We start from the raw sequence: 13,503 nt of genomic DNA on the forward strand, positions 1-13,503 counted from the left end.
TTTGTGTGCCTTGGGAAGATGGGCCTTCCCTGGAGCCCCTGTAGTAAATGACCCAGGATCTTGACGATACAGAGCTTCCAGCTTGACCTATGGAAGTACCAACCACTGAACACCACCACTCCTGGCCAAGGCCACAGAGTTTGGCACATTTATAAAAGATGTAAAATAGGGACGGTGGTGGGGAGACAGAAGCATGAGGTGTCCAGAGTGGTATAACAGACACCAGACATGCACCGTGCATTTGAGCCCTCTCCCTCCACCCTCCTCCCCAACCCAACCCAGAGCAGCATCTCCCACCCCATTCCCTGCCACTGCCCTCAGGCTGGTGGTTTTGCAGAAGCCAAAGTACCAGGGTGAGGGGGGCTGTGGTTTGCCCTGTGGATAAGGACAAGAACTCTTAGATGAGTGGTTGGAAGGCAGAGTGATCAGGGAGGGAGGCAGGCCTCCTCCATGTAGACATGCAGGAAAGTGGCCTGAGAGTAGCCCGTGGGACCCCAGCAATGGGAAAGGAGGCAGGCTAGCCCTGGAGAACCCTACCAATCAGAAACCTAAGGCAAGGGTCCAGAGTCTCTCCAAGCCTACCCCCTCCTACAGACGCATACGCAGGCCACATACTTACAACCCTGAGCACACCCCAATGAGGCTCACACCCCCAGTTCCTTAGGGGCCCCTTGGGAACTTGAGACGGGTCTTTCCTCTCAGGCCAAGCCTAGCCTGAGACAGATGCCCTCTTCTTGTGGCCAGGCCAATTCTCTCCAGAGAGAGGAAAGAGACAGCTGAAGGCCTGGGTAGTGACCTGGCAGGCTCCCACAGCTGGCAGAGCTGGTGACTACAGAGTCAATCAACAGGTGGGGAGACAGTTACACCCGCACAGGGGGGCCTGAGCAGGCTGTCAGTGGCCCCTGGGATCCATACTCATAGTCCGTATCTGTAGGCGAGGCCATGAAAGAGCTCAAGGAGCTCCCTGTCTGCCGGTCCCGGAAACTCTGGATGTAGCTCTGTTGGGACATTAAGCACAGATGTGAGTTCCACTGTAGACCCTACCTCTCCTTACACCCCACAAGTATGATTTTCTCCTTGCCTCTACAGACCCAGGAACTCTCCATACTGAATCCATAGTCCAAGACTCCACCATACACTCCATCCCACTCAAACTCCATATTCAGGACACCTTTCCCCAGCCCCACCCAGGCTGTGGTGCAGAGGTTCTCATAGATAACCACCACCAGTGACCAGCCTGAAGGAAGTCCAGTCCTGCCTAGACAGGACTCCCATTTGGGCTGAGGGCTCAGAGTGCTCACCGGGGACAGGACATCTCCATTGAAGCGTTTAATGGGCACTGGCCTGCGTCTATAAGGAGGATCGGGGGGTCCAGGCCTTGGAGGAGCCCGAGCACCTCTGGGTGGAGCTCGAGGGGGTCTCTTCTTCCTCCGCTTTTCCTTGCGCTCTTCCTGCTGTCGAATCCGCATCAGTTGTACACGTCTTCGCTGCCGGCTGATGACCACTGGAGGGACAGACAGAGGGACTTAGAGGTCTACCTGCCTCTTCTCCCCCAGTCCCTCACCCTCTTTCCACAGAGTGGCTTCAGATTTCTAGATTCCCCTTGTCCACCATTACTTCCACCTTTCTACTTCCTTTCCTGGCCTTCCCACCTCCCAGGTGAGACTTCCTGCAGTTCTTTTCTTCTGAAAGTCTTCTGTAAGATTTCTAGTTTTCCAAGTACCCCCTCCCTCCCAATCCTGTGCCGTGGGTGATTGGCAGTTCAGCTACCCTCATATTTAAACGGACAGCTTCAGGTCTGCGGTCTCACTGCTTCCCCTCTCTGCTGGCTTCCCTCTAAGATTTCTGCACACACCAGAAAAATAAGCATCCCAAACAACAAGTTGCATTACATCCTCCCTGGCTTTAAGCCCACCAATGGCATCTCACTGCCTTCTAAGAAAAATCAGATTCCTCCGCATGGTCCAAAAAGCCCACAATATCAGCCCATTTCACCTGCATCCTCCAGCCCCATTTGCTCAAACAAGCCAGGGTTTCTCATCTCAAGCTCCCTTTCAGGTCTCTGCTTCTATGTCTCTCAACTAAGCGGCCTTCCTTGACTACCCTAGACTACATAGCCTAACATAAAGTACTCTCTCCTATGACCATGTGTATCTCCATGGTACCACTCTGCACAACTGGAATTTCCTTGTTTGCTTTTTGTTCATCTGTCTCTCACCTACCCTGGGTGTATGCTCATGGAGCAGAGACTTTTTCTGGTAGATTTAGGTTTGTTTTATGGTGCCAGTGATCAAAACCAGTATCCTGTGCATGTCGGGTAAGCACATTACCACTGTTGCCACATGCTCAATCTCTTCCTTTTTTTTTTTTTATTGTGGTGGTACTAGTTCAAACCCAGGGTCTTATGCTTGCTAGGCAGGCAGCTGTCTCACTTAATTTGAACCCCAACCTTATTGCTTTGTATCTACAGTATCCATATGTAGTGTGGCATGAAAGGTCGTACTTGGCGGTACTTGATCTTATCCTCCCAGACCCTGAGCAAGTCAGCTCTCTAACCCCACTGAAGCCCTCTGCTTTTGGTGTGCAGCTTCTGGCCCTTCTCCCCCAACTCCTCAGACCCACAGCCATCTGCACAGCCCCTTCTCCCATGCTCACCCTAGCCTGTGCCTTCTTACCTTCTGTGTGGGAGTCCCTCTCGGTGGTCACCCTCCACTGCACCAGAACGCCCATCAGGCTGAGCAGAGGCCAGAGTGCCAGCAGGGCCCAGCTCCGCCAGCAGAGAGGGGGCACAGCAGCAGCCCGCAGTCGCTCCACCACATAACGGCCTAGCAGTAGCAGCTCAGCAAAGTAGTCCGCTGCCGTGGCAATGAGTGCTGCCCCTGTCACGGCGGTTGCCAGGGTGGTGAGTAGACGCGGCCAGCGCAGGGTAAGAAGGGCACAGAGCAGGCCGCCCCCCAGCAGTAGCCCCAGTGGGCCCCATACAGAGCCTGGCTGGTAGTAGGGTGCAGAGCCCAGCAGGGCGGCAGCGGCGAGCAGCAGACCGAGCAGCAGCCCCACCAGGAAGAGGCCCACACTGCGCACCAGCATGGCCACCAGCCCGCAGAGCAGCCCAATGCCTAGTGCGATGCCTGCGCTTGCCCCAGCACTCAGCTGCGTTTCCAGCACCCGCTCTCGGTAGCATAGCAGGAAGATGACCACTGAGCCAAACAGCAGCCCCGTAAGGAAGAGCACTGCCTTGAAGCAACGGTAACCTGCGGGGGGAACAGGGCCAGTGAGAAGCCAAAGTAAGGTCACCTGGCTGAGGGAAGTCAGAGAGTCTGAGAGATGGGGACACAGAGGAGTCAGAACATGGTCACCAAGACAACAGAGAATTGAGGTTCACTGGAGTCGTGATGGCATCAGTGATGGGGATTGGAGGGAGTCAGAGAGCTATATTCATTGGGAATCACTAGGAAAACAAATATGATTATTGCGATAGGGGTCACTGGAGGGAGTCAAGAATAAACGTGTGACAGGACATTCAGGGTTTGGATCATAGGACACAGTAAAAGTCACTGGAGTCAGAAGACCAGCAATAGAGTCAGTGGGGTCTTTAAGGAGGAACTGTTCAAAGATAGGGTATTTGAAACTCAGAATTGAGATGGGGGGGATCACACAGGTTCAGAAAGACTCCGGAATCATCACAGGGTTTCAGAGATACAGCAGTGTTAGAGGAGAGAGAGCTGGTTGGTCGGGGAGGAGTTCTGGAAGATGATGTCTTTGTGAATCAAGAAGGCTGATAGAAGTAGAAGTTAAAAAGTTTCTGAGGGGCTGGGAAGGTAGCTCAGTGTTAGAGTGCTTGCCTTGCATACATGAGGCCCTGGGTTTGATTCCTCAGCACCACATGAGCAGAAAAAAAAAGCCAGAAGTGGCGCTGTGGTGCAAATGGTAGAGCACTAGCCTTGAGCTGAAGAGTTGAGGGACAGCGCCCAGGTCCAGAGTTCAGGCCCTATGACCGACAAAAAAACAAAAAAGTTTCTGAGAAGGGGAACACTGAGAGAAATGAGGATATTGAGATCCTAAGAACAATCCACTGGTGGGTGTATAGAGATCAGAGTTAGGAGTGACCAGGGATCTGAGCTTGGAGTCATGAAGGGGCTGAGGGGGATGCATGGTAATGAGCTAATGGGGTGAGGTGGAGGGAGGCCATTAGGGCTTATACAGGATCCTAGGAAATTAAAGAGCCGTGTAGAGAGAAATGGTTGAATTGTGATTTTAGAAGAGTTGGTTATAGGGCCAATATACCTAATAACAGTTCCTGAAAGAGTGAGGAAGGTGTAGGTCTAAATACTTGATAAGATGGAAGTCAATGAGATCAAGAAATCAGGGTGAGACAAAGAGAAAGACAATAAAAAGATGATTGGTTCTAAAGTGAGGGTAATGGAGTCCAGGAGTTCTGGGGTCAGAGAGACACCAGGTTTAGACAAGGAAGGGCTCAGAGTCTAAAAGCAAGAACATCAAACAGGGTTGGATATTAAAAGGCTGCAGAGAGCCATGCAGAGGGAGTGGTATGGGCAGTGAAAAAGGAAAGGTCATACAGACTCTTAGGGGACCCCTTAGGGACACACCCTCCTGCGCACTCCTCAGGTTTGTAGCCCAGAGTCTGGAGGTAGAAGGGGAGGAACCATCTGACTCCCACCGCATCTGCCCGCCCATTCCAGGGGGAGATATACATGTTAGAAACAAATCTTTCCAGTTCCCTGCCCAAACCTGCAGCCTACTTTGTTTGCCACCACCGATTCTGGCCACTTAAAATCCTTATGCTGTAAGCTTTCCTCAGGCCCCTAACTCTAGAACCCATTCTCCTATCTGAAGTTGTGTAGCTTGCTATAGAATCACTAGGGACTTACCCTGAGCTGCCATTAGCTCATTAGGCAGCATTGTGGCAAGTTAGAAAAAGATGTACTTTCTTTTTCTGGACCTGGGCGCTGTCCCTCAGCTCTTCAGCTCAAGGCTAGTGCTCTACCACTTGAGCCACAGAGCCACTTCTGGCTTTTTCTGCTTATGTGGCACTGAGGAATCAAACCCAGGGCCTCATGCATGCAAGACAAGCACTCTAACCACTGAGCCACCTTCCCAGCCCCAAAAGATGTACCTTTCTCTAGGTACAGCAGCCAGTACCGAGGCCTCAAGGTTAACAAGTGGAGCACAAGCTGGATTTTAACACCCATCTGCCTATTCAGTTGAGCTACCTTACACAGCACCCATCCTGTCTAACTCACTTTTAAGACATTTACCTTTGTAGACCAGACTGGCCTTGAACCCTCAATCATCCTCCTTCAGCTTCCCTAGTGCTGGGGGTTCACATGTGTGCACCACCACACCTACCCCACCCCCGTACAACTCTTCACAGCAGCCTTCATTACAAGTCTGCCTTGTAGGCGATTGCCATGTGTGACTACATCCAGCCCACTCTAATATGTATCACAAGTGTGAATATTCCAGGAGTCTCTCCCCCGTCATACAATATGCCCTGTTGTAAAGGACTATGTTTAATCACCCTAAGCGTCTTCAGTGCCTGCCTAGCAGTCTCCAAACACATCTTCAAGACAATAGCTATCTATTGAGTGCCTATTCAATCATATGCCTACTTCATGTAAAACAAAAATCATTGGTCCCTTTGTTCTGCTGAGAAAACTAAGGCTCAGACAGGTTGATATGCCCAAGGCATCACAATTACAAACTTACAGAGCCAAGTTCAAATTCAGGAGGCCTGACTGAAACACCTGTGTCTTCTAGAATTTAGAGTGTAGATACACTACAACCTTGTTAGATCACAGATAAAAACGGTAGCTATTTTATGGAGGGAGTCTGGAGATTTGGGGACCCCATAAAAAGGACTTAAGGAAGCAGTTAGGAGTTTAGGTGGAGGATGATGGGGGGGGGGGGGAGCTCTCACCGAAAAAGCAGTAGACGATTCCAAACAAACAGCACATGATGCAGACGAGGGCCGGCAGTGCCTGGTATCTGCGCTCCAGGGGCTGTTCACAGGGTGCGCCCCAGAAGGCATCATCGGGCTCAGGGGGCAGCAGCTGAAACCGCAGTGTCTCCATAGTGCCTGGCATGGTGCTGAGACCCGAGGGGTGTCACCCACCCTGGTCAACCTGACAAGGAGGAAGTTGGGGTCAAGGAGGAGTCAGTTCTGGGTCCCCACTAGGATGAAAGTGGCAGTGGGAGAACTCCGGCAAGGACACGGTGGACAAAGGAGTGGTGCCCACATCACGCTGCTCTGAAAGCATCCCTGGAGTGGGGAGCGAAGACAAAGGGAAACACAAGTGCCTCGTTACAGAGGGCTGGGGAAAAGTTAAAATCGGCTGGGTTGGGGGGAGGATGAGGGCAGCGTGCTGCGGGCGCGGCGGCGGCGGCCAGGATACCCATCAAGGAGGGGGAGGCTGGATCTGTCATTGTCCAAAATCTACCTGGACAGGAGGCGATCTGAGCTTCTGAGCGAGAGAGGCTGTGCAGGGGCCGGAGAGGCCGGGGTTGAGGGGCGCCAGAGACTCCCACGGACTGGGGTCCGGGGCAAGTCCGCCGTGCGGGGAAGGGGGCTGCTGGGCCGGAGGGACCGGTCCCTGGGCGACGGCGGCGCCGCTCCACCTCCTACACCGGCTGACACTGAGGTCCTGCGGCGTCCGGGGCCTCACGCGGGGTCCGTGGACCGGAACGGAGCAGGAGCAGGGGCTCGAGCCGCCCCAGAGCCGCGGCCCCATGCCCTGAGCCCGCCCGCGGCCTCTGGTGCTGATGGACAGCTCCGGCCTCTGCTCCTGACGTCACTCAGGGCGCACCATCCAGGCAGGGGCGGGCAGCTCCTGACGTCACGCGGGACGCACCAACCACGCTGAGGGAGTCTGGGGACTCCGCCCCCGCCGTCTCCCTCTCCGGCACGGAGGAGGGGGCACTTCCGGGGGTCCTTCCCTTCCCCCCCTTCCAACCTCCCCCTTCTCCTCCCTCTCCGGTAACTGGGGCCGAGGTCCCGCCCCGGGGGCGGGGTCCTAGCAGTGACACGTCGGACCCTGGCGGCCGCGGCTGGAAGCTCCGGCCCCCAGGGCAGCTGGAGGGAAGTCGGAGCCACGCTCGGGAGAGTCGGCTCGGGCCGCTGGCTGCGCTCGGTGTGGGGGGCGCGGGCTCGTTCGCGGGGCCCGGGCCCTGCGGATCCGCCCCTTCCCCGGTCCCGCCCCCCTCGGAGCCTGCCCGGGCTGCTCTGGGGCTGCGCGGGGGCCGGGGGCCCGCTGTCCGGGCGCCATGCGGGCGTCGCTGCTGCTGTCGGTGCTGCGGCCCGCAGGGCCCGTGGCCGTGGGCATCTCCCTGGGCTTCACCCTGAGCCTGCTCAGCGTCACCTGGGTGGAGGAGCCGTGCGGCCCGGGGCCGCCCCAACCCGGGGAGTCTGAGCTGCCGCCGCGCGGCAACACCAACGCGGCGCGCCGGCCCAACTCGGTGCAGCCTGGAGCTGAGCGCGAGAGGCCCGGGGCCGGCGAAGGCACCGGGGAGAACTGGGAGCCGCGTGTCTTGCCCTACCATCCGGCACAACCCGGCCAGGCCGCCAAGAAGGCCGTCAGGTACTGGATGAGCTCCACCCGCCCCACCCCCGGGTCACCGGCCGGGTCGCGTGCGCACGGGAGTCCCCGGGGGCCGGGTCAGGCTCCGGAAGGAAGGGGCTTCGCGGGCCAGGAAGTCTTTGAGCCCGATGACTTCCGATGGCTCAGCCTTACCGTGAGCTGTAGGGCTAGTTTGGGTCTATCCCTGCGTTTCATGCTGGCCTGAGCTGAACTCGCCTCTATGCTAAACCGGCTCCACCTGGTGGTCCCCCAAAGGTCCTCTTAGGACCCTAGCTGGTCTACTGGAATTAAAGGACTGCTATATTAAGTGAGTATATAAAGAAAAAGAAGAGAAGTGAGATTGACCTCCATCTCATTCCTAGAGGGGTCACAGGGGCCACCTCTGGGTGAGGCTGGCGAGGCAGGACTGTGCCCATGTACTGGGATGTCTGCCCATGAGTTGAACTAATTTCCCTTAAGTAATAGGAGAGTTCATATTCCAGATCTTCAACTACCTTCTGCCTTAGAAAGGTGAATTGCTGTCATAGTTTGCCCTCCTCCAATACATTCAATACAAATCTGTGCCATGTATTTTCTTATTCTACTTATGTGATATACTTTTGGTATAATGGTAGCATATTTATCTAGAAACAAACATGTAAATGATGCACTGAGGAATTGGTGGCTTTAAGCAGAGAGGATCAGTTCTGTCTTACAGATGGCTTAGATTAAGTAATGTACTCAAGAATATGACCAAGTAGGGGCTGGGAAGTGGTAGAGTGCTCACCTTGCATCCATGAGGCCCCAGGTTTGATTCCTCAGCACTACATAAACAGAAAAAGCCAGAAGTGGCGCTGTGGCTCAAGTGATAGAGCACTAACCTTGAGCTGAAGAGCTGAGGGATAGCACTCAGGCCCAGAGTTCAGGCCCCACAACAAGAAAGAAAGAAAGACAGAAAGAAAGAAAGAGAGAGAGAGAGAGACTAAGTAGTGAAAGCAGGACTCTGACCTGGTATATTTCCCTCATATCTGCATGGATATTACCCTCTTCCAAAAGTATAACACCTAAAAGTTATTCTCATCCTATTAACTGATGAGGGAACAGGCCCAGAGAAAATAAATTTATTCATATGTATGTGTGTATGCTGTCTCCCACTGCTTTGTTGGCATGTGTATACCTGTGTCTGTGTGCACACACATGCATGCCAGTACTGAGGCTTTCATTCATGCCTTATATTCTCACTTGGCCTTTTCACTCAAGGCTGGCCACACTTCTACTCTAGTTTTTTGTTGGTTAATTGGAAGTAAGGGTCTCTTAGACTTTTCTGTCCAGGCTGACTTCAAACTGCAATCCTCAGATCTCAACCTCCTGAGTAGCTAGGCTTACAGGCGGTAGGCCACCAGCACCAGGCTCTTTGTCTTTTTTTTTTTTTTTTTGTACTGGTCCTGGAGCTTGAACTCAGGGCCTGGGCTGTCTATGAGTTTTTGTGTTCAAAACTAGTGCTCTACCACTTGAGCCACAGTTCCACTTCTGACTTTTTTGAAGTTAATTGAAGAATCTCATGGACTTTCCTGCCCTGGCTAACTTTGAACCACTGTCCTCAGATCTGAGCTTTCTGAGTGGCTAGGATTACAGGCATGAGCCACCATCACCAGGCTCTGCCTTGTCTTTTTAATAACTCTATGGCTTTCTGTTTTCCCAGGACTCGATACATCAGCACAGAGCTGGGCATCAGGCAGAAGCTTCTGGTGGCAGTTATGACCTCACAGGCCACATTGCACACACTGGGTGTGGCCGTGAATCGAACTCTGGGGCACCGGCTAGAACGCGTGGTGTTCCTAACAGGCGCTCGTGGTCGACGGATACCTTCAGGAATGGCAGTAGTAACATTGGGTGAGGAGCGGCCTATTGGACACCTGCACCTGGCATTACGCCACCTGCTGGAGCAGCACGGAGATGACTTTGATTGGTTCTTCCTAGTGTCTGATGCCACCTACACCGAAGCTCATGAACTGGCACGCCTAACTGGCCACCTCAGTCTGGCCACTGCTACCCATCTCTACCTTGGCCGGCCCCAGGACTTCATCGGTGGGGAACCCACCCCAGGCCGTTACTGCCACGGAGGCTTTGGGGTGCTGTTGTCACGCACGCTGCTACAGCAGCTGCGCCCCCACCTGGAAGGCTGCCGCAACGACATTGTCAGTGCACGCCCTGATGAGTGGCTGGGACGCTGCATCCTTGATGCTACTGGAGTGGGCTGTACTGGTGACCACGAGGTGGGACCATCAGCCCCCCTACTAGTGCCTCCTATCTGATCTGGCTCACTTCCCTTCTCCTGCATAGAGAAGCAAGGGGTGACAGAGTTATAGGCCTGGATTTCCATTCCAGTTCTGTCATCTTTGTCCCTGTGACCTGGGGGAAATTGTGAAGTCTGAGCTGTAATCCCCTCATGCATGCCAGTGGAAATAATTATTACCCAGAGTTATGATACAGATCAGAGAAAATAAGGGAACCTTGAGCATAGTAGGTGGTCCATGTTAGTTACTATTTTATTTGTGCCTCATGAGCATCTCTGAGGCAGGCTGCATTTCCAATTCACAGGTGAGCAGGCACACAACACAACTGGCTATGGGAGACTTAAACCCACAGAAAACCCAGTCCAGACATAAAAGTTCATAAGAATCTTTTTTTTTCCCTAGTCATGGGGCTTGTACTCAAGGCCTAAGCACTGTCCCTAACCTCTTTTGCTCAAAGCTAGCACTCTACCACTTTGAGCCACAGCTCTACTTCCAGAGTTTGAGTGGTTAATTGGAGATAAGAGTCTCATGAGGACTTTGCTGCCCAAGATGGCTTTGAACCACAATCCTCAGATCTCAGCCTCCTGAGGAGCTGGGATTATAGGCATGAACCACCAGCACCCAGCTTCATGAGACTCTTATCTCCAATTAACCACCAAAAAACTGGAAGTAGAAGCTGAGGCTAAGATCTGAGGATTCAAGCCAGTACCGACAGGAAAGTTCATGAAAGTCTTATCTCCAATTAACCACCAGAAAACTGGATATGGCACTGCGGCTTAAAGTAGTAGAGCTCTATCCTTGAGCAAAAGAGCCCAGGGACAGTGCCTAAGGTCTGAGTTCAAGTCCCACAACCAACAACAACAACCAAAAAAAAAAGTCTTGGAATTCAGCAAAGATGAAGGGAAATCAGTTTCATCATTTTCTCCATTGTGGACTCCTCCCATTACTTTCCCCAGGGGGTGCACTACAGCTATCTGGAGCTGAGCCCTGGGGAGCTTGTGAACGATGGGGACCCTCGTTTCCGAAGTGCCCTGACAGCCTACCCTGTCCGTGACCCTGTGCACATGTACCAGTTGCACAAGGCTTTTGCCCGAGCAGAGCTGGAGCGCACATACAAGGAGATCCAGGAGTTGCAGGTATGACCTAGAGACAGGGGAGAGAAGGTAGAGGGGATATCCCAGTGGGAAAAAGAGGTAGTACTAGAATCACAGAGCAGGCCTGCTTCTGAGTCTGTCTGTTTTCATCTTCTCCAAGGAGCTATCAGAAATCCCCCTTTTTGCCTTTTTGGCTGCTTCCAGGCATGGAAAGGATGTGGGAGGAGGGGAACTGGGTGGGCAGAGACTGGCAGCCGGCTAGGGGTTTATCCTGAGTGGCACTGAGTGCCTACATAGACACTGCCCCTCCTCCCCCCCCCCCACCCCCAAGCTATAGGCTGCCCAGGGACCCCCTCGTTCATGGTTTTTTTTTTTCTTTGTCCCAGTGGGAGATCCAGAACACCAGCCAACTGGCAGCTGATGGGGAGCGGGCTGCTGCCTGGCCAGTGGGCATTCCAGCCCCATCCCGCCCTGCCTCACGATTTGAAGTCCTTCGCTGGGACTATTTCACAGAGCAGCATGCCTTCTCCTGTGCCGATGGCTCACCACGCTGCCCACTACATGGGGCTGACCGGGCGGATGTGGCTGATGTTCTGGGAGCAGCCCTGGAGGAGCTCAACCGTCGCTACCACCCAGTCCTGCGACTCCAGATGCAGCATCTGGTTAATGGCTACCGTCGCTTTGATCCGGCCAGGGGTATGGAGTACATGCTAGACTTGCAGCTGGAGGCACAGACCCCCCAGGGTGGCCGCCGGCCCCTCACCCACCGGGTGCAGCTCCTGCGGCCTCTGAGCCGCGTGGAGATCCTGCCTGTGCCCTATGTCACTGAGGCCTCACGGCTCACTGTGCTGCTGCCTCTGGCTGCAGCCGAATGTGATCTGGCTCCTGGCTTCCTGGAGGCCTTCGCCACTGCAGCCCTGGAGCCTGGAGACGCAGCAGCCCTGACCCTGCTGCTGCTGTATGAGCCACGCCAGGCCCAGCGGGCGGCCCATGCGGATGTCTTCGCACCTGTCAAGGCCCACGTGGCGGAGCTAGAGCGGCGTTTCCCTGGTGCCCGGGTGCCCTGGCTCAGTGTGCAGACGGCTGCACCTTCCCCACTACGCCTCATGGATCTACTGTCCAAGAAGCACCCACTGGACACACTGTTCCTGCTGGCCGGGCCAGACACAGTGCTCACTCCTGACTTCCTGAATCGCTGCCGCATGCACGCCATCTCTGGCTGGCAGGCTTTCTTTCCCATGCACTTCCAAGCCTTCCACCCAGCCGTTGCTCCACCACAAGGGCCTGGACCACCAGAGCTGGGCCGTGACACAGGCCATTTTGATCGCCAAGCAGCCAGCGAGGCCTGCTTCTACAACTCGGACTACGTGGCGGCCCGTGGGCGGCTGGCCGCAGCCTCAGAGCAGGAGGAGGAGCTGCTGGAGAGCCTGGATGTGTACGAGCTGTTCCTGCGGTTCTCTAACCTGCACGTGCTGCGAGCCGTGGAGCCAGCCCTGCTACAGCGCTACCGGGCCCAGTCGTGCAGCGCACGGCTCAGTGAGGATCTGTACCACCGCTGCCGCCAGAGTGTGCTGGAGGGCCTCGGCTCCCGAACCCAGCTCGCCATGCTGCTTTTTGAGCAGGAGCAGGGCAATAGCACCTGATCCCCACCCTGGGCCCCTGGGCCCTGGCATGGCCTCGCCTTGCCCCACTCCTCCCCAGCAACAACCCGGAGTCAGCCTGCCAGCCTTACTGGACAGGAGTGGCTGCAGCCTCAGACTCCGGGGCAGCCCCCTAGTCCTGTCTGGGTTGTAGGTCCCTGGACTCAGGACAGCCATGGGGAACATGACTCCCCACCCACCCCCAGCCACCCCTCTTGACCCAAGCCTAGTCTTCCTGCCCTCTTGACGCTGCTGATTCAGGCTGTGGCCTTCGTGTATTTATGCAGTACTGTCTGCCCGCCTGACGCCAGCCACACCTTCAGGGTCTTGTTCTGGAGGCTGGGCTGCAGATGAGTTGTTGGAGAAGGGGGAGCCAAGAGAAAGGAGGAGACATCTTCTCCCTTCTAGACCCCTAATGAAGTGCTCTGCCTTTAATAAACTGGCTGAATGTGGACTGGTAATTGGAGTTGCTGGAGAGTTGACTGAGAATGGAGGGGCCAGTCCTTGCTTGGCCTGCATTTCATTTTAAAGGGACCCAGTCACCCAGATGTCCAGCCCCGCCCCAGACCATGTGCACGCGCACGCTGGGTCACACACATAACAGAGAATTCTTTATGCCTCTTTATTCCCAATTTCGTCAGCACTTTATAAAACCAGTCTGGAGGGAGAGAAGCCTGAGAAGGCTCCCTTCCCACCCCCAAGCCCAGCTAAGGTCTGAAAGGTCTCCTGTCCCCCCTGTGGCGGGGACTCCGGTGGGGCCGGTACAAGGGGCATTGGGAGCTGGGCCAGGCCTGCTGGGCCACCCACCTACCCCGTGCCAAGAGGGGTGCTGGGCCTGGAGAGCAGGAAGTAGAAACCAGCCCAGCATGCCTGAGGACCAGGGACCTCCCCTCCCTTC

General features: G+C 54.9%; 2 protein-coding genes across 3 annotated transcripts; one reads left to right on the forward strand and one right to left on the reverse strand.

Annotated features, from left to right (window-relative positions):
* Positions 1-346: 346 nt before the first annotated feature.
* On the reverse strand, positions 347-6,647 carry Tmem198 (transmembrane protein 198). Of its 2 annotated transcripts, XM_042679278.1 has the most exons (5): positions 6,459-6,647; positions 5,939-6,143; positions 2,676-3,251; positions 1,302-1,504; positions 347-998 (listed from the first exon to the last, which is right to left on the reverse strand). In XM_042679278.1, exons 2-5 carry the CDS (start codon positions 6,102-6,104, stop codon positions 861-863), a joined length of 1,083 nt encoding a protein of 360 aa, XP_042535212.1. In that variant the 5' UTR covers positions 6,105-6,143; positions 6,459-6,647; the 3' UTR covers positions 347-860. The 2 variants fall into 2 exon arrangements, with proteins under 2 accessions (XP_042535212.1, XP_042535213.1); XM_042679279.1 differs by lacking the exon at positions 6,459-6,647 and having other exon boundaries at positions 5,939-6,149.
* A 380-nt stretch (positions 6,648-7,027) lies between these two features.
* Chpf (chondroitin polymerizing factor) lies at positions 7,028-13,066 on the forward strand. Its single transcript, XM_042679303.1, has 4 exons — positions 7,028-7,595; positions 9,277-9,850; positions 10,828-11,007; positions 11,352-13,066. The coding sequence occupies exons 1-4, from the start codon at positions 7,282-7,284 to the stop codon at positions 12,606-12,608; spliced, it is 2,325 nt and encodes a 774-aa protein (XP_042535237.1). The 5' UTR covers positions 7,028-7,281; the 3' UTR covers positions 12,609-13,066.
* Positions 13,067-13,503: the final 437 nt, after the last annotated feature.

The sequence above is a fragment of the Dipodomys spectabilis genome, unplaced genomic scaffold (assembly GCF_019054845.1).
Source record: "Dipodomys spectabilis isolate Male_0828 unplaced genomic scaffold, ASM1905484v1 ptg000051l, whole genome shotgun sequence".
In the NCBI taxonomy this organism is placed as follows: domain Eukaryota; kingdom Metazoa; phylum Chordata; class Mammalia; order Rodentia; family Heteromyidae; genus Dipodomys; species Dipodomys spectabilis.